This window comes from Musca vetustissima, unplaced genomic scaffold, assembly GCF_032173495.1.
Source record: "Musca vetustissima isolate MV318-11 ecotype Yass unplaced genomic scaffold, APGP_CSIRO_Mvet_v1 utg26893, whole genome shotgun sequence".
Taxonomy (NCBI): domain Eukaryota; kingdom Metazoa; phylum Arthropoda; class Insecta; order Diptera; family Muscidae; genus Musca; species Musca vetustissima.
In genome coordinates this window covers 9,785-34,522 of record NW_026887321.1, presented here as the reverse complement: position 1 = coordinate 34,522, position 24,738 = coordinate 9,785, and the positions used below count along the sequence as shown (strand labels likewise).

Here is a 24,738-nt window from a genome sequence, read left to right as displayed (position 1 = left end):
CGGGCACGATAACTCAAAAACTAATAACCCAATCGATTCCAAATTTTTACACGTTTCTCTGTGAGTGTATAGCTATTGTATGAACTAGGATAAAGCCAATCGGTGAAGATCTTCCATATTTTTTAATTTGGTTTTTGGTCAAAAATCGGCGATTTTCCAAAAATATTTTTTCAAAGGTCCGCCATTTTGTTAATTTTAGAGCGAAGTCAATAATCCTAGTTCATACGAGAGCCAGACATGTATTCTTTCTAACACCGTTGGAATTTTCGGATTCCGATGTTCCAGTGAGGAGTTATCATGCCCGCCATCAAAAATAAGGACTTTTCTTTAAGTACAAAAAACAACATCAAAGCAATAACAAAAATTTTTTGTAAATTATTTTTCTTCTCTTTTAAATCTTCAAATATATATGTGCAAAGTTGCAAACCTTAACAAGCATTGGTATTGATTTACCAGCCCATTGAAAATCTTGAAAAATTAAAATAGAAAATGGGTGGGGTTCCCTTAAATTGATTAGTCCCATTGTAAGCAAATAGTTCTAAATCTGTCCGAATGAAATTAAATTTTGCATAGGTTGCAGAAAGGCATATGTATGAATTGATGTTAGTCGTTTCACTTATAAATAAAAATCATATATTTAAGCTTGTTCAACTTCAGGTTAGGCTACATATATGTATCCTATAGCGAAATGGTGAAGGGTATCATATAGTCGGCCCAGTTCGACTTTACTACTTTCCTTACTGGTTTGTATTAAAATAGTTATCTGATTAGTTTCGTGTGTTGGGTTGTCCCCATATAGGAGTATTTTTGTCAGTTTATACCCTACAAAGTATGGAATTCTATGCCGTTTTAGCCATCTTTCGTCTTCTAAGGACGGCATATCCCCCATATAATGATATCTCCTGAAGGAAAGTATTGAGATACAAAACTTAAATTTTGGGTTCGAAATTGCGCTATATTGGTCAATAATTAGGCATAACCCCAAGTATTCGCTAATACCTAGCTATGTATTCAATATTGATCCTCCTGTAGGCATAGTCTCATATAACTTTGCACTATAAATTGTAGTAGTTTGAGGATATTATACACATATTCCACTCTACCATGTGTTATCAATATCAATCCACGTTTTGGGATTTTCAGATCACTGAAATTTTTATTTGGGTACATAATGGTTTACATAAATTGGTTTGTAGAAATAACGGTATAGGTCCACTTTTTGGCATGTTCCCTATATTCTCATTTCAACTAACTTTCAGTATACCTATGGTGGAGGGTGACCAATGTTCAGCCCGGCTTAACGCTTTTCACTTGTTTTAATTTCAACAGGCACACGTAAGCGGTATAAATAATTTCAATCATTTTTTTTATAGTGAAAATGAAGTAAAAATATTATTTTAAGATGTCATTAAATAAGTTATCAAAAATCCTTATACAAAACACATGTTCTTTAATAAATGCTTTTTTAGTTGCATTGTCGTTCAAAAGCTTTCAGGGGGAGTAGGGTGCTACAAATGCTACCCGAATTTAAATTTAAGATAGCTTTTTTACTTCTTCACTTTTCCTTTCGCTTTAGTTCTTTAAATTATTTCACAATGAATAGATGAAAAACAAGTTATATAGTTTGTTTTTATCAAATTGGAAACTACAAAAAAAGAAGAACTTTCAAAAGCTATTCAAAATTGTTTGCGGTTTTTTTATACGACCTGTTATGCGAATTTTTGATGAACAAATTAGTTGCAAAGTCTCTATTGAAAGAATACACCGTTCTAAATTGCGTTATTTTATATAGAATGTGGATTGTCAAAACAAGAAATCTTGAAACTTATTATATATGCAATTTTATTCTCAAAATAAGTGAAAGTGAATATTCAGAATATAATTCTGTAGATGATAAAACCGGAAATTTGTTAAACAAAAAAAAAAAAAAAAAAAAAACATAAAAAAATTATACAGAATTTTTTATGACTAATGAAAGTTTTTTTTTTTGTTCACAAAATTAATAAAAATGTGCAATTTCATTAATTGTTAATAGAATTTTGAATAGTGTTTTTAAGGAAATTGTTAAGATATGTTTGGAATAAATAGTGTTGTTTTCTAATGACAGGATCTACAAAACTGCCATTTTCGAAGATATGAAGAGCTTCCATTAAGAATCTATTGTTATTCTACCATGTTTCTTTAGACCAAAACCTTTTCAGACAAGGGAATAACCGGTGTCGTTCAAATTATGTACATTATTTATTATTTATTTATTTTTTATTTATTTATTTATTTTTTTTTGAAAACTTAAATCAGGTTCGAAAAGTAGACCCAAAAATTAGCTGAAACATAAATTTGTAACATCATGCGAACTGATTTTGCACAACCTAAACGTTATATATTTACCTTATACAGATAAAGTTCGAAGGTGAGACCCGTCGGTTCACTAGTTCTTTCCCACAATATGTCAAAAAATTCAATATTTATTACTCCAATGATCCAAAACATGCCACTTGATCCCGTTCCGAAGATGGTCAAGTCTTCTATAAAAAAAATATACCTCATATAAAGCGAAATAAAACCTGTATGTAATTCCGTAGATTTCCGCACACCATTGGCTGAGGGTATATTTTTGTCGGCAACATACGGACATGTATATTTTATAAAAATTGTATGCTGAGCAAGATCTTTCGATTTGCTCGAAATTTGGCACAGCGTAATAAATTAGGTCTAGAATGATGTGTGTTAAGTTTCCTGAAAATCGGTTCAGATTTTGATATAGCTCCCATATATCGTTTCGTCCGATTTAAGGTAAATGGTGTACCAAAGTCCCTACATATCTTTCGAATTGCACGAAATTTGGCATAACGTACTGAATTAAGCCTAGAGTGATGTCTGCCAAGTTTCAAGAAAATCGGTCCAGATTTAGATAAAGCTCCCATATATAGTTTCGTCCGATTTCATGTAAATGGTGCCCCAATGTCCCTATATATCCTTCGATTTGCAGGAAATTTGGCATAACGTACTTAAATGAGCCTAGAATGATGTCTGTCAAGATTTATGAAAATCGGTCCAGATTTAGATATAGCTCCCATATATAGTTTCGTCCGATTTCATGTAAATGGTGCACCAAAGTCCCTATATATCTTTCGAATTGCACGAAATTTTGCATTACGTACTGAATTAAGCCTAGAGTGATGTCTGCCAAGTTTCAAGAAAATCGGTCCAGATTTAGATATAGCTCCCATATATAGTTTCGTCCGATTTCATGTAAATGGTTGGGGGCACCATTTACACCTATATATCCTTCGATTTGCAGCAAATTTGGCATAACGTACTTAATTGAGCCTAGAATGATGTCTGCCTTGTTTCGTGAAAATCGGTCCAGATTTTGATATAGCTCGCTTTTATTATAGATTGATTTTAAGTTATTAACGCACAATGGAACCAATAGGAACAAAACGTTCTGAAATTAGTATAACCTAACCTGTGACAAGTTTGTTTGAAATCGCTTAATATTTGGATAGAGCTTCCATATATATTTTCGCCCGATTTCAAGTAAATTGGGCATCAAACTCCTCATGTTAGTCAGATTGACATCAAATTTTGCACAACGTACAAAATTGAGCATAGAATTACGTAGTTGCGTTTTCTAGAAGTACAGACATAGCCCAACGGATGACCTATTTATATTTGTTTGAAGTCGATTTACATACTTTATGGATAGATCTAGGTAGATTCACATTTAGATAAATATCACATATTTTATTTCATCCAATTTCTTGTTAATAGTCCTGTTTAATATACCCATAGTGGTGAAGGGTATCATATAGTCGGCCCCGTCCGACTTTACTACTTTCCTTACTGGTTTTGTTTTTTTTTGTGTTCACAAAATTAATAAAAATATGCAATTTTATTAATTGTTAATAGAATTTTGAATAGTGTTTTTAAGGAAATTGTTAAGATATGTTTGGAATTAATAGTGTTGATTTCTAATGACAGGAACTACAAAACTGCCATTTTCGAAGATCTGAAGAGCTTCCATTAAGAATCTATTGTTATTCTGCCAGCCTTATGTCTAATGAGGATATGCCTCTTCGGAATATTGGTCTTAGACCCCATGTTTCCTTAGACCAAATCCTTTTCATACAAGGGAATAACCGGTGTCGTTCAAATTATGTACATTATTTATTATTTATTTAGTTTTTATTTATTTATTTATTTATGTTTTTTTTTTTTTTTTTTTGAAAACTTAAATCAGGTTCGAAAAGTAGACCCAAAAATTAGCTAAAACATAAATTTGTAACATCATTCGAACTGATTTTGCACAACCTACCTCCCATAAACGTTACACATTTACCTTATACAGATAAAGTTCGAAGGTGAGACCCGTCGGTTCACTACTTTTTTCCCACAATATGTCAAAAAATTGAATATTTATTACTCCAATATCAAGAGAATTGAATATCCGATTTGATCCAAACCATGCCATTTGATCCCGTTCCGAAGATGGTCAAGACTTCGATAAAAACATATACCTCATATAAAGCGAAATAAAACCTGTATGTAATACCGTAGATTTCCGCACACCATTGGCTGAGGGTATATTTTTGTCGGCAACATACGGACGGACATGTATATTTTATTAAAAATTGTATGCTGAGCAAGAATTTATGTTACGATTTGGATGAAATTTAGCATAGGCCACTTATTTGGCCCAAGGGCGAACCCTATTGAAATTGGGAAAAATCGGTTCAATTTTAGATATAGCTCCCATATATATTTTCGTCCGATTTAATTTTAAAAGGTCCACCAAAGTCCTTATAGATCTTTCGATTTGCACGAAATTTGGTACAACGTAATGAATTATGTATAGAATGATATGTGTTAGGTTTCCTGAAAATCGGTTCAGATTTAGATATAGCTTCCATATATATTTTCGTCCGATTTAATGTAAAAGGTCCACCAAAGTCCCTATATATCTGTCGATTTGCACGAAATTTGGTATAGCGTAATGAATTAGGTCTAGAATGATGTGTGTTAAGTTTCCTGAAAATCGGTTCAGATTTTTATATAGCTCCCATATATATTTTCGTCCGATTTAATATAAATGGTGCACCAAAGCCCCTTAATATCTTTCGATTTGCACGAAATTTGGCACAGGGTAATGAATTAGGTCTAGAATGATGTGTGGTAATTTTCCTGAAATCGGTTCAAATTTAGATATAGCTTCTATATCTGAGCAAATGAAAAATTTAGTATCGATTGCAGAATGACAAGTTTATAGATCCAATTTCATTTTACTGGTCCTTTAAAAATGTGACGTCTTTTAGGATTCATCTGTTGCATATATCCAAAGTGGTGCAGGGTATCATATAGTCGGCCCGTCCGACTTTACTACTTTCCCTACTTTTTTTTGCTCTTTTAAGAGAACACATTTTATAAAAATGATATGATCATTGCCTTTTAATATTTGACCTTGCTGGGCACCCGATTATAGAGAAATTAATCTATAAATCACTTTGTTGGTAAAGAAAATTAATTTATTTATTTTTGTACATCATTATGGAAGATTGTGAAAATTTTGCTATCAAAATTTTGCTATTTGCATTACCTAATCTACTTGCGACGGAGACGACGCAAAATAGCAGCTGGCAAATAATTTTGACTCAAGCTAGCACCAGATGCAGGAGCAACATAAGAACTTGCTGGAGCTGAAGCAGCACCATATGATCCCTTAGAAGCAAAATTCAAGGCAGGAGCAACACCACCATTGAAATGTTGGGAAGTACCACCCAAACTGTCGTATTGGCTTTGGATAGCGCGTTGAGCATTGGCAGCATCTTCAGGGGTACGGTATTTCACAAAATGAACTTCAGGTTTGTGGTTAACATTGTTGTTGATTCTACTGAATTTATCAGCCAAACCGGCAAGATCAGGTTGTTTGTTGAGGACATAAATGGCAGTACGTTGTTCAGCAGCTTGTTTAGCCAAGCCAAGGACAGCATCTTCCAAACCATTATTTTCAGGACCTTTGATGAAAATAACACGAAGATTCTTCTTAGCGACTCTGTTGTATTGATTGGAGGCAGCTGGATCATTGAAGTCAGCATCATTGGCGGTGAAGGTATAGAATTCCTTTTCCAAAGTTGAACTTTGAGGAGCAAAGGAAGGAGTTACACTGCTGGCAGCTCCATAATTTCCACCACTAGTACCGGCACCATAATTATATTGGGCACATGCCGAGGCCACCAAGCACACAAGAATGAAAGCACGCATCTTCCTCACCTTGAGTTGTGATATTTGTTGATAGTACAAAAACTCGAACTTAGAATGATTTCGAAATGCATTGCTTGCATCTTTTATATAAACGAAATTCGAAATTTGTAAACAAAAACAATGCCACAATTCCAATACCACCCACAAAACTATCCACATTCTTCCTATCTGGAATTCCCATTAATCCCTATGAATTATGGCAAATTTCCATTTATTAGTAGTTTTATTTTATTGAAAATATTAAATATATTTCAATTTAGATTTAAGTATAACTAATTCGTTCTTTGTTCTAAAACCGGCTCATTTAATATTTGTTATCTTAATTAATTTGCCACTTTTATGATATTTATTAAATTTTTAATTCAAATGCGGTATTATGATGTTTGTTGAGTTCAGTGTTCAAATGCTCTTGCGAGTTGTCCAGTTAATAAAATGAAATCAATTTTAACAACGCTACACATTTCCTGCAACATTCCCTATTGCCTAATCACAATATATTTTGAGTTATTTATGAAGAGGTAAAATCAATGGTGTATGAAAAGGTTTTGCTTTTGGTCACACACTAACGCGTTATCATGGTGCAGAATCCATGTTCAGTTACTGATTGTTTCCTTATTAATCAAGAGAATTCAAAACACTAAATTATAGCTATGTGGGAAGTATAGCTATATGACAGATATCCTTAAAGGTGGTCCAATATTAATAATAATTTTAGTAGAAATATTTGCGAAGCAGCATACTCGAGCGGGGTCGACCATATTATACCCTACACAACTACCACTAAACTCAAATTTTCTTCTGATCTGCCTGGAAAATTTTTTACCCTGGCCCCTTTTTTGAATCATGTTTTTCTAGAGACAGAACATTTACGTCATAAGATTCAAATATTGTTATTTTACTCATAAAATATTGGTTCATTTGACCCGCAACAAAACATATCGTACGAATACAGCAGTTTGTCATGGTCGGCTTATAATAGAGGCCTATGGAGTGTTTAGAAAACCTGACAAGAATCTATGATAATCACCGAAAAGTATAACCATCTTCAGCTCTTAAAAACTTTCTGTAGAAATTTTTGCAAACCAAACCTACACAACCACCACTAAAATCAAACTTTCTGCTGATCTGCCTGCAATTTTTTTACCCTGGCCCCCTTTTTGAATCATGTTTTTCTAGAGACAGAACATTTACGTCATAAGATTCAAATATTGTTATTTTACTCGTAAAATATTGGTTCATTTGACCTGAAAAAAACCCGATCGTGCGAATACAACAATTTGTGATGTTCGACATATAAAGAGGCCTATGGATTGTTTAGAAAACCTGACAAGAACCTATTATCATCACCGAAAAGCATAGGCATCGTCACCTCTACATATACGCCCTCTTCTAGTGCGGTTATGGTAATACTAATCAATATCCGAATAGGTAGACCCCTGTACATATTTACGAATATCTCCTACATCCGAGTACATACAACAATACAATTGGCATCAATTTAAAGGTCAACCAATACTCTTGGATATAGGGACAATTTCTCCGGCCTATGTTCCTCTGGTGTAAATATATACGCCATATAAAGTACATTTTGTCATTATACCATTCACCACACTGTGGTACAGGGTATTATGTCTTTGTTCATATGTTTGTAACAGGCAAAAGGAATCGAGATAGACCCATAGTTCGTTTTGAGAATATGTATAGACTCCCTTTCTGTGTCGATTTATGTATGTTCGTCCGTTCATGTATTTTCGTGAACAAAGTACAGGTCGCATTTACGATCCGATTTGGATGACATTTGGCACACGTCACTTATTTGGCCCCAAATGGAACACCATACTGCCAATTTTGGTCCAATTGAGACAACATTTTGTACAGAGTACACACTTAGGATTAGATTGATATACACCAATTTTTGTTGAAATCGGTTCAGATTAAGATATAGCTTCCATATATACTTTCGTCAGATTTTTTGTAAACAGTGCACTGTTTACATAAAATCGGACCAAAGGTTGTTCGATTGAGACAAAATTTTGCACAGGGTACTGAATTAGGTCTAGATTGATATATGCTCAGTTTTGTTGAAATTTGTTCATATTTAGATATAGTTCCCATATATAGTCTAGTCCGATTTTATATAAATGGTGCACCGAGGAGTTCGGATGTAGGTGTATCTCCCTCATATATTTTCGTCCGATTATATGCAAATGGATTGAAGACGATTCAGGTTTAGATATAGCTTCCATATAGATTTTCATGCCATTTTATCAAAATGATGTACAAGGTAACTTAAGTTTGTCCGCTTAGGACGAATTAGTGCACAACGTACCAAATCGAACCTAGAATAAATTATATTGGATTTTGTATGTGTATGGATTGTTTTAAATTAGGTCAGATATCTATGTACGCAGTTAATTTCGTCCGATTCCATTTCAATGGCCCTCCAAAGATGCTATGCCTATTCTATCAAAAGGTAATTGTACATATGAAAATCTCTTCACCAAAAGAGGTGAAGGGTAACATATAGTCGGCATCGTCCGACATTTGAACTTTCCTTACTAGTTTTCGTATGGATGTTTGATTAACAAGAAGAAAATAAATTTTTCAATTAAAAACAATTCGCTTAAAGAATGTATACAAATCTTTTAAATACCAATGAAAGAGAATACCGTTCTATGGGTAGCTGATATTTACAATTTTTGGTAGTGGGAATCGCTTCAAAAAGAGTTCCAAATGCTTAAAGTAACAAACCAGAGAGGGGAGCAGTATAGACGAACAGGACCGACATACACAACTGCAACTGAACTCAAACTTTCTACTGATCTGTATTCCTATCATGGACACTATTTCGCGACAACTGCACCCTCTCGATCGATCAAAGGTCAACAGACCCTCTTTCTTACCCTGGCACCTTTTCCGAATCATGATATTCCGGAGTGAATATCATTGCAATAAGATTCAAAATTTGTTATCGTGACTGATTGTATGAATGCAGCAATTCTAATTTGTTGGCCAGATCCCCTTCCAGAGAAAAAATTGTGATGTTCGGCTTTTAATAGAGGCTTATGGAGTGACTAGAAAACCTTTCAAAAATATATATTTTGGTCCATTTTATACCCTATGTATATGGGAGCTATATCTAAATCTTAACCGAGTTTCACGAAACTTAGCACACATCGTACTAGACTTAATTCAGTAAGCTATGCCATATTTCGCAAATCAAAAAAAAAAAAAAAAAAAAAAAAAAAAATCAAATTGAAGCGCTTTGGTGCCCCATGACATGGGAGCTATATTTAAGGGGACCCCCCATTCGCGGGGTCAAATTTTTTTGATTTAGTTCAAACCTATATTAATTCAAAAATGTCCCTATAAAATTTGAAGTGAAAATCTCGACAAGTTTTGAAGATATAGCCGATTTATTGTGTTATTAACAAGTGACAGCAAGAGGGGTTCCCAAACTTTAAACGCGTTTTTCTCCAAACAGCGAATGGCGGGCACGATAACTCAAAAACTAATAACCCAATTGATTTCAATTTTTTACACGTTTTTCTGTGAATTTATAGCTATCGTATGAAATAGGATAAAGTCAATCGGTGAAGATATTCCTTATTTTTTAACTTGGTTTTTGGTCAAAAATAGGCTATTTTCCAAAAAAAAAAAAAAAAATCATAGTTTCACCATTTTGTTAATTGTTGTGCGAAGTCAATAATCCTAGTTCATAAGAGAGTTAGACATGTACACTTTCTAACACCGTTAGAATTTTCGGATTCCGATGTTCCCTTAAATAAATTTGTGTCATTGTACGCAAACTACTCTCAATCTGACCGAATGAACATAGTTTGCAGAATTGCATATTTATGGATTGACATTTTTAATTTCGTCCAATTTCATGCCATCGAAAAGGCGACGTTTCTTAGGATACATGTGTAATATATATATATATATATATATATATATATGGTAAAAGGTATCATATAATCGACTCCGTCCGACTTTATTATTTTCCTTACTGGTTTCTTTATCCATTTTTCGAAAACAATATTGTAAGTTGTTTTTCAGGACTAGCTTTAACCTAATAAGCTATCCTGTGGTAACTTGGAAGTATTTCCACAAATGTTCCAATTACCTAACCTTGTAACAAAATATATTTCTGTTTAAATGATATTAGTTGTATTTTAAATATTATAACACACACACATAAAAAAAAAATTAAAAATTCTAATTTAAAATTTCATTTTTGTTGTTTTTGTTTATTAATCAAACTTCTTCTGACCGCATTTTATAATGACAAACTGGATTACCGTGAAACGATAAAAATACGCCATTAAATACCATTCGGGTTTTGAGTAACGAACGAAAAAAAATCCACTTCAGCCATGTAGACTTTGTTTGGCGAAAAGTAGTTTTCCTTCACAAAAAAAGAAGATCGAACAAACATATTTTTAATAGTTTCAACTTAATATTCATTCAAATTAATATTATTCTGATCACATTTACGATATGAGGGTGTCTAGATCAGGTTGTCTAAGTTTAATGGTAACGAATAAAGAATTATGAACACAGTATTTTTTTTTTTTTTTTCTAAAACAACATTTATTTAACAAACAAAAAATAACAACAAATTTACATATAGAGTGAAGAACAAAACTGATTGTCATCAATTTTCAATTCGATTCAATTTGATTCAGTCTTAAATATTACCTCTTGCCTCAGTTAGGCACTTTAATGGCGGAATAGACTAAGAAGAGAAGCAGGCAAATAATTGGTGCTAGGTTCATCAACTGGAATTGGTGGTGGAATATAGGTGTTGGAGGGTTCCGAGGTAGCTGGGGGAATATAGGTGGTAGTGGGTGCTGGTGGAACATAGGTTTTTGGTGGGGTAGTGGCAGGAGTTGGTGGGATATAGGTTTTCTCAGGAGTAGCAGGAGCCACTGGAGCTGGGGGAATGTAGCTCGTTGAGGGTTTAGAAACAGCTGGAGGGATGTAGCTGTTGGATGTTGCAGTACCATAGTTGTTTGATCCAGAAGTGACAACAGACACTTGAGAAGCAAAGTTCAAGACTGGAGCAACACCACCATTAATAGTTCTAGTATTACCACCCAAACCATTGTACTGATCTTGAATGGCACGTTGGGCATTGAGGGCATCTTCAGCGGTGCGGTACTTGACAAAATGAACTTGGGGTTTGTTGTTGTTACCAGAGTTGATAGTGTTAAGTTTGTTGGCCAAACTGGAAAGATCGGCTTGTTTGTTGAGAACATAGATGGCGGTTTCTTGTTGGGCAGCTTGTTTGGCCAAAGCCAAGGCAGCATCTTCAATACCCTTGTTTTCGGGACCCTTAATGAAAATAACACGAACACTCTTCTTCAAGTTATTGGCAGCTTGTTGGGCATCAACACCTTCGTTGAATTCATTGTCGTTGACGGTATAGGTGATGAATTCCTTTTCGATTTCGGGAGCAACAGCCGTGGGTACCTGAACTGATGGTGCAATCAAGCCACCACCACCACCACTAACACTAACCACAGTACCGGTACCCGAGGTAATTGTTGGTTGATAATTGTACTGGGCACATGCCACAGCTATCAAGGACAATACGATGAATGCACGCATTATTCCACCGTCGACTATTCGATTTGATTGAAGTGTAAAATGAGAATGATGCTCAAACATAATCGTCATTCGATTTTATAGCATCGAAAAATATTTGCTGATGGCGCCATGCACAACAATGGCCAATAACCATTTTCGGTGTTTCTTGTTGTCGTGGTTGTTGTTGGTTTTTTCTTCAGTTAATTTAAAGTGTAACATAGTTTACGATATTCGTTTTTTCATTTTGTTTTGTTTACGTTATTTGCTGAAATGTTTTTGTTGCTTTTTATTTCTTTCTACGGTGGATACAGGTATCGTAAAAATATGTAATCAATATTCAAAAATATTCAATGCTACCATCGTAAAAATTCCATCTGATCGTCATGATGATAGTTATGACGTGGGTTTCAATATTGAAGATAGCATTTTTGACAGATGTCAAAAAATAGATATTAAACAAATACAATGTATTTAATGCGTTTATTATTTTAATATTACAATGTGTTAAAAATAATACTTTTAATTTATGCAAAAAATGTTAGCGATTTGTTATTGTTTTGTCTGGAATGTTTTTTTATACCCTTCACCACACTATGGTACAGGGTATTATGTCTTTGGGCATATGTTTGTAATAGGCAAAGGAAACGAGATAGACACATGTTGCTGTTAAATTGTAAACAAAGTACAGGTAGCATTCATGATCCGAATAGGATGAAATTTGGCACATACTACTTTTAAGTATCGTGAAAATCGGTTCCGATTTAGATTTAGCTCCCATATGCATTTTCATCCGATTTTAAGTAAATGATGTACTAAAGTCTAAAGTCGATTTGCACGAAATTGCGCATAGCGTACTGAATAAGGCCTAGAATGTTGAACGTTAAGTTTAGTGAAAATCGGTTCCGATTTAGATATAGCTCCCATATGCATTTTCGTCCGATTTTAAGTAAATGATGTACTTTAGTCCCTATATATCTTTCGATTTGCACTAAATTTGGCATAGCGTACTGAATTAAGTCTAGAATGATGTTTGTTAAGTTCTGTGAAAATCGGTTCCGATTTCAATATAGCACCCATATATATATATATATATATATATATATATATTATATATTATATATATATATATTATATATATATTATATATATATATATATATTTATTGGTCCTATTTTATGTAAATGGTCCACCAAAGTCCCTATATATCCATCAATTCGCACGAAATTTGGTATAGCGTACTGAATTAAGTCTAGAATGATAAGTGGTAAGTTTCGTGAAAGTCGGTTCAGATTTAGATATAGCTCCCATATATATTGTGCACCAAGCTCCTAATGTTTGTCCGATTAACACGAAATTTTGCGCAACGTATCAATTTGAGACTTGAATGACGTTATTGGGTTTTGTTGAAATTGGTGCAGATCCAGCCAAAGATTCCCCATATAATTCGAACGGGGGTCTGATCGAGATTAAATTTTTAGCAGTGTGGCTTACTGAATAGCGCGTGTCAGTTTTGCTATAAATAGATGTCCATAAATTTGTCCCATAGTACGCAGACGACTCTTAATCTGCCTGAATAACATTAAATTTAGCATAGGTTGCCGAAAGACTTGAGTATGTTCCTTCGAGGGAACATTGACATGCAATTGTAAGGATACATATGTACAATATACACAAAGTGGTGAAGGGTGTCATATAGTCGGCTCAGTCCAGTATAAATTATAGACGAAACGCAATTTCCAATTACGGAACCCTATCAACACATGATATCAAGGTCATAAATATTTGTTTTTATCAAATAAATCCAAAAAAACCCTACAGTTTTTCATAATTAAGAATTTTTTGAAATAAATGACGGATATACTCCGTCATCTTCTCTCTGGAATTTTGAAAATTTTCACAAAAGTCTTGATCCATTTGACCCGGTAAATATTGAGCTTTCTTTATCAAGAGATACATGTTTATTCTTCGCCTTCCCCATGTAATATTTCGTGATGTTCGAGCCTTAATTGTATCATCTATAACGACCAGAGAAACAGCCTCATTTTACCCCCTAAGCATTAATCGATCAAGCACAATTGTTATCTTCTTTGGAACCGGACTGACACCCCAATTGGTCCATATTAGCATTCACCCAGGTCTATCAGTTAATCGTTATTTGACGATCGGTATAGGATAAAAATTTCTCGGCGTACAAACTGCTGGGCCACACAAACCGTGCAACATCGGGTAATCTGAAGAAATGATGTATGGATAATTTATCGAAATTTGCAACTATTTTCCTCAACTTCAATATGGTCCCGCGTTGGCCAAATTTAGGTTTTGTGCCTAATTCCATGGTATTCGCATAATACCAAAATACGTGGACATGGTCAGAAATCTACTCATAAAGTGATATTTTATTACCATCAAATCAGTTATGTTTATTCGTTGACCAAATAATCTTCCCTAATTAGAATTCAGTATAGTTCGGGTTATGTTTGTGCGACTTAATCCGCTATATGTGTAAGTACATATCATTTCGGCCTGAACCAAACCTACATTTCGCAATATTTTTCTGCCACAGTGACATCGATCGTTATATACTCGATATATCTATACTAATAAAAGAGTAAAGTGATTGACTGACTGACTGATTTAACGATTCATCAACGCCCAGACGAAACGGCTGAAGCTAGAATCTTGAAATTTTGGATGAGGGTCACTCTTGGTCCAAATGTGACAGATAAGGCTGGGTTTTTGGAAATCTATACTAATAAAAGAGTAAAGTGATTGACTGACTGACTGATTGACTGACTGATTTAACGATTCATCAACGCCCAGACGAAACGGCTGAAGCTAGAATCTTGAAATTTTGGATGAGGGTCACTCTTGGTCCAAATGTGACAGATAAGGCTGGGTTTTTGGAAATTCGTACTAAAACGGTACGAAAAGTACTAAAACGTACTAAATGTGATGCCATTTGTATTTGGCGAACCGGTGGAGCTAGAACTCTGACATTTGGTTTGGTGGTCGATGATGGAGTGTAGAATAGATGTACCAAAGGGTTTTTGGAAATTCGAACTATAACTATCCGAAAAGTACGTAAATGTACTAAATTTGGTACAATTCTGTAGCATGTGAACGGATAGAGGTAAAAACTTGGAATTTGAAATGCGAATTAAGGTTGGGAAGTAAGGTCGATATAAGGAGATGGTTTTGAAACCATGTACTCATGTGTACGAAAAGTACTATATGGTACTATATTTAGTACAAATTTAATTTAGAGGTACAAATCGAGCTGGGATCCTGAAAATTGATATTAACATTACCGTCGGAGTATAGGATTGGGATATGTACGTAGTTTTGGAACTTTGTCACTTATGTGTGCGAAAAGTACTAAATCGTTCTATAATTGGTACAATTTGGATTTGGGTGAACCGATAGAGCGGGAACAATAAAATTTGGAGTCAGGATCACTGTAGGGTGTAGGATTGGGGTCAGGACTCAGTTTAAGACATTATTACTTATGGGTACTAAATGGTACTAAATTTGGTACAATTTGAATTTTAGGTGAACAAATTGAGGTAGAGTCATGAAATTTGGAGACAGGATCATTGTTGAGGTGTAAGATTGATATATGTAGGGAGTTCTAAAAATTTGTACTAATGTGTACTAAATTTGGTACAATTTAATTTGTGGGTGAACCGATGGAATTGGAATCCTGAAACTTGGATTTAGGATCACTGTGGGGGTGTTGGTTTGAGTTAAGTAGGAAGTTTTGGAAATTCGTATCACTGTGTACTAAATTTGGTACAATTTGAATTGCGGGTGAACCGATAGAATCCTGAAATTTAGATTTTGGAGCACTGTGGGGGTGTTGGTTTGGGTTAAGTTGGAAGTTTTTGAAAGTTTTGGACATTCGTAATAATGTTTACTAAATGGTACCAAATGGTGTTAGGATCACTGTTGGGGGGTTCGAATGGGGTATGTAGGAAGTTTTGGAAATGTCTACTAATGTGTACTAAATGGCACTAGATTTGGCACAGTTTGGATTAAAAGTTAACCGATAGAGCTGAAATCTTGAAATTGAGTAATAAGATTTGCATTGGATTGTAGTAATGCAAATTTGTACCTATGTGTAATAAATGGCACTAAATTTGAAACAAATTGGATTTAGGTGAACCGATAGAATCCTGAAATTTGAAATTAAGATTGGGGTATGTGGGAAGTGTTGGAAATTCGTATGTTAATGTAGGAAGTTATGACAATTTATAAATTTATGTTTACTAACTGGTATTTAATTTGGATTTGGGTGAAGCTATATTTGAAATTTGGAAATTTAACTAAATGACACCAAATTTTGTATAGTGCTTGATTTATTTTGCGGTCTGAATTTGTGTGTAGGGTTGAGTACTATAAGAGAACATTGGTACTAAACGGGTTTAAAAGTGGTAATATTGGTTGGTATTGGGTTTTAAATACTTCCCACATTCGCTGACGAAGTAGCGGGTATATGCTAGTAAACTAATATTGCTATGTATGTCAGTCCGCTTTTCCATAATAACTTGTAATCAAGGTACCGAAAGTAGTAACGGAAAGCAGAATTCCTTATGGGTCCATTACTACCTTCGGTACTTTGATTACAAGTTATTATTAAAAAGTTAAGGGATAGACATAGCAATATATATTTAGTTAGTCCAGATATAAAGATCGATATCATAGTGGCGATATCTTTGTGCCTTATAGGGATAGGGAAAGACCTTGGTGAGTATATGACGAACTTAGAAGGACAAATTCGCCATAGGTAAAGTTTTTAATGATGCCTTTTTTGCTGGTAACTCTAAATTTCACGAAGAAAAATCTTCATATTTTGTTTGCGGCTATTACAGGATATTAATATGTCATTCCGTTGATAAATACCACATAAAGTATATATATATTTATTATCAGAATCAAATTATATTTATAATGCTATGTATGTAAATCTATGTCTGTCTGTTGAAATCACAATAGAGATCTCAATATTTGAGATAGAGCTATGAAATTTTGCACTTGCATTGTTTTTACTTCTAGGTATTGCAAATCGTTTATATCGGTATTTGGGGATTTTTATACGTTTTTTAACAAAATTGGCTGTAGATTGCTACCTTTGGTTTAGATTGTGAACTAAATCATTCTATCGAAATTTATTAATATTTTATCCTCTTTTTAGGGTAACCCCCATATACGGTACCCCCCATTATTCGATATCAAATCTTCTTACTAAAACTGATCAAAATTGGCTTATTTTTCAAGAAATCTATGAGGTGATTTCATAGAAAGTGCTGATACATCGCCATTTCATTATTTTGGGGAGCTTGGACAACATTATCTGTAATTTCAATGATCAGTAATAACCCACGATTCCGGGTAGCCCTCATATAATGATATACACATTATTTGGTATTTTCGAGGTTTTAGGCATTTTTTAAAACGAATTCGTTGTAAGTTGATTTATCAAATTTTATGGGTAGTCAAATGTTCCTGACCAATATACAGATTTATGCGGTGTAAATACAAGTCCATGTTTTCGTATAACTCTACATAAAAGATCCGCTTCTTTTTCTGTATTAATACATTTTTAACCGAGTATTCTCATGGAAAAGACTATAATTTGACATATCAGTTTAATGATAAATAAAATTAAAACCAGTGAGCGGAGCAGTACAGTCGGACGGGGTCGACCATGTGATACCCTATACATCTATTAAGAAAATCTAACTTTCTGGGCAATATTTCGCGATATTTGCATCTTATTGACGATTATAGGTCAACAGCTCCACTCTAAACCCGGGCATATTTTCCAAAGCTTGTTTTCACGAGTTGAATATTTACGCCATAAAATAAAAATACACTCAATTTAGGTTTTGGTTGATTTGACCCTCGGAATATTGGGCGATCATCATCTGAACAGTCGTATGTGGTCTGATCCCCTTCACCGTGTAAATAATACCCTCCATATCATCTGATCACTTCCGAAAACTGTAGGTTTCCTCTTTGACCATAACAGAAACTTCGTGAGCGATCAGCGCTACATTTAATGGTAAAGTAATGGTAATACTTAATAACAATACGTAGACCCCTGTACATATTTAAGTATAACTCCCGCATCCGGATACATACAAAAATATAATTGGTTTATAGAGGAGTCAACCACTCCTCATGCATATACCATCAACTTCTCGTATCCATGTCCTTAAATTGAAATTTTTGCCATTTTTCACATAAAAGTTGGGGCACATTTGACCCGCTAAATATTAACCAATCTTTCTTAAAAGAGTCTTGCTTTTTCTTTGGCCGTATCGCCTTCTCCATGTAAAATTTCGTTATGTTCGGGTCATATTTGTGGACTCCGGAGCGACCAGAAAAACGAAAAAAAAGTTTTTGGTCTATTTCATCCCTCAAATATTAACAGATCTTTACTAAAAAATTTGCTCTTCTTTGGCCAGAATCTGTACTACATGCAAAATTTCTTAGCAATTTGTCTATAACTGTGACCTGCATCCTGTTTACAAATTATAATGGGCAGACGGACGGATAATATGATCACAATACAAACTCTTGAGCCTGCACAAAGCCTCTAGAGTCCATTACATAGTCCATTTATATATGTCATAATCGACATAAGGAATTTTGAATGCACTTCATGTGGGTATAAAAAGTTCGACCCGGTCGAACTTAATGCCTTCAGTCAGATTAAATGAGAAATATGTTGGTAAAATATATACTCCTTCGATATCGAGTCTTGATATGGTAGACACATATAAAAAATCGATGTTCGAATGATTTTTATACCCTCCAACATAGTATGGGGGGTATATTAATTTTGTCATTCCGTTTGTAACTCATCGAAATATTCATTTCCGACCCTATAAAGTATATATATTCTTGATCAGGGTAAAATTCTAAGACGATCTAGCCATGTCCGTCCGTCCGTCTATCCGTCGGTTGTAATCACGCTACCTTCTGAAGAAATTGAGATAGGGTTCTGAATTTTGCCTTTTGTCTGCATGCAGGTCATGTTCGAAGATGGGATATATCGGTTCACGTTTATGCATAGCTCCCATATAACAGTACCCCCAATTTTCGGTATTTTGGGGTTCTTGAGCGCGTTTTTCTACCGAATACATTGAAATTTGGTACATTGGGTTCCTATTGGGTACTAAATGTCCCCACAAAAAATTATAAATATAGATCCACTTTTTCTGGTAGCCCCCATATAACGGTACCTCCTAATTGTCAGTATTGTGGGGTTTTGATCGTATTTTGTCACCGAATTGGCTGTAATTTAGTATTTTGAGTTCTTATTAGGTACCAAACCTCTCCACAAAAAATTATAAATATAGGTCCATTTTTTCGCATAGCCCCCATATAAGGGTACCACCAAATTTCGGCATTTTGGGGTTCTTGAGCGCGTTTTTCAACCGAATTCGCTGCACTAATTTCGAAAGAAGTAATAAGATGGCCAAAGTGTGGATGAAATCAAAATTTTTTGACACAAATTTGGTCCAAGGAAACATGGGGTCTAGGACCAATATTTAGGACCATAATCGGTTTTTAGAAATGTTGGTATAGGTACACTTTTTGGTATGTTCCCTATATTTTTATTTCAAGTACCTGTCTGTATATCTATGCAGTCAACATCTTATTCGTTTATTGTATAAAATATAAATACCAATATTCATCCTAAGAATACAAATAGTCAACAAAGAAAAATCAATACTTTTGCACAATCATCTAGATTTATCTAAAATTTGTGATTCATAAAATACTTCATAATTTATTTTATGATATTTTCTAAACTGTCAACCCACATTATTCGATTTAATTATAACACAAACAGATGCTTCAAAAATATCGATTTTCATTTGTAAATTGATTTATTTCTTGCTTATTAGATATTCACAATGTCATGTAGGGTCACCAGTAGAAGATATTAAAAATAAAACAGTTCAAAGGCCAATAGATCACGTCATTTCTAATATTTATTTTTTTTGCGCTACCTACCTGACATTGAAATTTGTATTTCATACCGATTTGTTGACATTTAATTATTTGCTAACAAATTAAAAAAATACAAATACTTTCAAAATTTTCGAAGATTTATTATCTATTTTGAATTTCGATGCATTAGTAGGTTATGTTTTTTGCATATTGTGCACCGTTTATACATTGATAACAAATCGAATAGAGGCAATATATCATACATATTTTGGCCGGCGACGACAACGAAAAATTCGAAAGAGTTGACAATCTTAATTAAAAGCTGTTTAGGTGAATGGTTGATATGCTCAACTATACGAGTGTATTGGATTTGAGGTTTGGGGTATTACAAAAGGCGAACTGCTGTAATATTTTAACGTGTCTGACTCTGGTATGAACTAGGATTATTACCAACGCACAAAAATTAATAAAATGGTGGACCTATGACAATAATCTGGTGAGAAAACCAGTGAGCGGAGTGTATAGTCGGACGGGGCCGACCATACAATATCCTACACAACTACCACGGAACTTTAATTTTCTATGGATTTTTATTCCGAGCCTGGGCAATATTTTGTGATAGTTGGACCCTATTGCACGATTAGAGGTCAACAGCACCTCTTCCTTATACTGACATATTTTCTGAATTTTACCAATATTCAGTAGATCCCTTCTAATTACTTGTCCATATTCCCTTCACCGTGGGTTGTGTTGTGATGTTCGGCTTATAATTGTAGCCTATAGATCGAATCGAAAAAAAACACAAAAAATAAGTTTTAGGTCCACTTCATCCCAAAATTTTTATCTAATCATCCAGGATATTATAGGCGTTGTACTTGACAATAACTGGAATCTCATGCAACATAACAAAGCGATCAGCGCTATATTTCCGCCCTCTAGTGTGGTAATGGTTTATTAAATAATATCTGAATACGTAAGCAACTGTAAATATTTACGTGTAACTCCCTAATCCGAGTACATACGACAATATAATCGTTATCAATTTAAAGGCCAACCACTCCTCTTGGATATACTATCAACTTCTCGGGTCTATGTCCTTCAGGGGTAAATCCATACACTATAGAATACAAATTTTGTCATTTGTCTTCATTGGGCAGAACCCATCCTACATGCAAAATTTCGTGAAGATTGGTCTATAACTTTGGGCTGTATCGTGTTTACAGATTATAATGGACAGACGGACGGGAGCACATGTATAGATCGACTCAGCTAGTCGAGATATGACAATCGGTATACTTAAAGGTGGGTCTAGGACCAATATTTCGCGGCGTTACAAACTTTTGGGGCTGCACAAAGCTATAATACCCTGACAACATAGTTGTGTAGGGTATAATAAGGAAGAACTTCATCGATTGAAATTTATCGGTGACAGGCATATGTACAGAATAACGTGTTAAATTTTGGAACCGATGGGATTTACAGTTTTCGGCGTGTGGACTACATTGATATTTGAACTAATTTAAACCAACCTATACACAAACAATTCTGAAACCTATGAAAAATTGCATGTTAATCGAACGGACTTGGGTTCTTTGGTGTACCATTTATATGAAATCGAGCACAATTATGTATGGGAGGTATATGTAAATAGGGCGTATTTCAGCAACCATTTGGTATGCTGCCGCACAGTGTGCTGTCCAAAATGTATCCCGATTGCAGAAACGGTTGTTATCTGGTGCACAATTTGCATGAACTCACATTAAAATATAAACCGTATATATCAACATATGGACACATTTTAAATATTCCAATATAGATTATTCTATTTGGTTATATCGGAGGAAAATATATATGGGAGCTATATCTAAATCTGAACCGATTATCTCGAGGCTTAAGACATAGTCCATCATTCTAGACTTAATTAAGTACGCCATGCTAAATTTCGTCAAATTATAAGATATACAGAGGCTTTTGTATATGATTTAAATAAAATCGGACGAAAATATATATGGATGGTATGTATAAATCTGAACCAATTACATCGAAACTTAAGACACACCATTCAAAGTTCAATTCAGTACGCCGTGCCAAATTTCTTGCAATTTAAAAGATATATAGAGGCATTGGTATACCATTTAAATAAAATCGGACGAAAATAAGTATGGAAGACATATCTAAATCTGAACCGATTTTTACGAAAGTTAACACACATCATTCGTGAAAAACGCGCTCAAGAACACCAAAATACCGAAAATTGGGGGTAGCCTTATATGTGGGCTATCCGAAAAAATAGACCTATATATTTTTTTGTGGATAGATTTGGTACCTATTAAGAACTCAAAATTCTAAATTACAGATAATTCGGCGGAAAACTACGATAAAACCCCCCAAAATAATGAAAATTATGAGGTACCGTTATATGGGGGCTACCAGAGAAAGTGGGCCTATATTTATAATTTTTTGTGGAGACTTTTAGTACCTAATAAGAACCCAATGTAGCAAATTTCAGCGAATTCGGTTGAAAACGCGCTCAAGAACCCCTTATGGGAGCTACCAGAAAAAATGGAATTATATTTATAATTTTTAGCGGAGATATTTGATAACCAATTTACAAAATTTCAACGAATTCGGTTGAAAAACGCGCTCAAGAACCCAAAAATACCAAAATTTGGGGGGTACCCTTAAATGGGAGCTATGCCTAAACGTGGACGGATAAAGCCCATCATCGAACTTGACCTGCCTGCACACAAAAGACGACTCTATGCAAAATTTTGGCGATCTATCTCAATTCATTTAGAGGCTGGAGTGATTACAATAGACAGACGCACATGGCTATATCGTCATAGATTTTTACGCTGATCAGGAATATATATACTTTATAGGGTCGGAAATTATTATTTCGATGAGTTATAAACGGAAAAACAAAATTAATATACCCTCCATACTATGGTGGAGGGTATAATAATGTCTGGTTTGATCCAAACTTTGCACATCTATAGGGCAACATCATCGAGAACCACTCCAACACTTTGTGTTTTATTCTGTAGATCTCCGTAAAACATAGGCTGAAGATGCATATATGTCGCAACGCCGACTGACACTTTCTTACTTTTTAGTAGAAAGATTAAGCAATCCATGAGAATTTGAAGAATGCAATTAAAGCAAATTCTTTAGATAAACATGCTAAACCCCCAAAATACAGAATATAGGGCGTAATGTGGGCTACACGGAAGTTTGGCTACCATTTATAATTTTTGGTTGGGAGATTTTGTACTCAATGAGAATCCAAAATATAAAATAATATCCAATTTGGTTGAAACACATGCTATACATAATATCGAATATTGTGAGTATTGAATTGCTACTGTTGCTACTTGAAAAACTGTTCCAAAAGCTTCAAAATATCGTAAATGTGGTCTACTCTAAATAATACCAAAACCAAGCAGCTTAAGAGCAATAGCAATGTATATCTAAAATTTCAAAACTCAAGCTAGGTTCTCAGGTGAATATTTCGCAAATCACAAATTTAATATACACTTCATCCTGTGGTGGAGGGTAAAAATATAGGTACGGCATTTGGCCATCGGTATTCTAAAATGTAGTTCCAGTACCAATATTTTGTGGTGTAACTTATTATATGATTATTACAATTTATCTATCATTTTAAAATGTTCGTCTGTACGATTTTGAGCAAGCTTGGATCAATTTGGAAGACATAAATTTGATAAAAAAAAATATTTCTCATATGAAGTAACTGATTTGATCCAAATTTTTCTCAAATTTAGCATATCACTCCAAAACTTCCCTATTTACCCATTTTTTCAATTTTAGCACCTGATTTTCTAAAAAAGATCCTCTTAAGAAAATGCGTAAATTTATATTTTCTGAAAATTTGAAATCTTTATTATTCGCTGAAAGAAAATTAAAACACTATCGAATCATGCTCTCCAGACTAAATAAAGTAATTATTAAATATTAATAATTAATTTATTTGTGGCGGAGACGACGCAAGACAGATGGGGGAAGATAGGTAGCGCTGGGGGCAGCAAAGGCACCAGGAGCAATGCTACCAAAGTTGGCGCTGTAGGCACTTTGGGGACCAACACCGTAGGAGGATGTAGCACCAGAGCTGAAAGATCCTTGAGTAGATTGGGAAGCGAAGTTCAAAGCGGGAGCAACACCACCATTGAAAGATCCTTGAGTTGATTGGGAAGCGAAGTTCAAGGCAGGAGCAACACCTCCATTGAAGCTTTGAGAGGTACCACCCAAGCTGTCGTATTGGCTTTGGATGGCACGTTGGGCGTTGGCGGCATCTTCAGGGGTACGGTATTTGACAAAGTGGACTTCAGGTTTGTGGTTGACGTTGGTGCTGACGGTGTTGATCTTTTCGGCCAAACCGGAGAGGTCAGTTTGTTTGTTGAGGACATAGATGGCGGTCTTTTGTTCAGCAGCTTGTTTGGCCAAGCCGAGGACGGCATCTTCCAAGTGATTGTTTTCGGGTCCCTTAATGAAGATAACACGGAGATTTTTCTTGATAATGGCGTTGAAGTTGTTGGAGGCAGCGGGTTCATTGAAGTCAGCATCATTGGCAGAGAAAGTGTAGAATTCCTTTTCTAAGGTTGCGGCTGGAGCAGCATAGGAACCAACATTGTTGCTGGCAGCACCATAAGAAGCACCAGATCCGAATGAGGAGCCCGATGAACCGAAGGTGGAACCGATGGAGGAACCCGAACCGAAGGAGCCTGAACCAAAGCTGGAACCAGAGCCTGAACCGAAGGAAGCACCTGAATTGCCGCTGTAGGAAGCACCAGAGCCGGGGGTGAAAGACAATCCACTGGAGGAATGGCCAACTGGGTGATAGTTATAGCCCAATTTGTCGGCGCAGGCAACAGCCACCAAGCACAATACAATGAAAGCACGCAT

General features: G+C 34.8%; 3 protein-coding genes across 3 annotated transcripts; all 3 read right to left on the bottom strand.

Moving 5' to 3' along the window:
• Positions 1-5,601: 5,601 nt before the first annotated feature.
• Positions 5,602-6,261, bottom strand: LOC133334875 (uncharacterized). The gene has a single exon (XM_061543190.1). The coding sequence runs from the start codon at positions 6,259-6,261 to the stop codon at positions 5,602-5,604; it is 660 nt and encodes a 219-aa protein (XP_061399174.1).
• Positions 6,262-10,983: 4,722 nt separating this feature from the next.
• On the bottom strand, positions 10,984-11,874 carry LOC133334893 (serine/threonine-protein kinase phg2-like). Its single transcript, XM_061543210.1, has one exon. The coding sequence runs from the start codon at positions 11,872-11,874 to the stop codon at positions 10,984-10,986; it is 891 nt and encodes a 296-aa protein (XP_061399194.1).
• Positions 11,875-23,766: 11,892 nt separating this feature from the next.
• LOC133334884 (uncharacterized) lies at positions 23,767-24,738 on the bottom strand. Its single transcript, XM_061543199.1, has 2 exons — positions 24,015-24,738; positions 23,767-23,882 (listed from the first exon to the last, which is right to left on the bottom strand). Exons 1-2 carry the CDS (start codon positions 24,736-24,738, stop codon positions 23,803-23,805), a joined length of 804 nt encoding a protein of 267 aa, XP_061399183.1. The 3' UTR covers positions 23,767-23,802.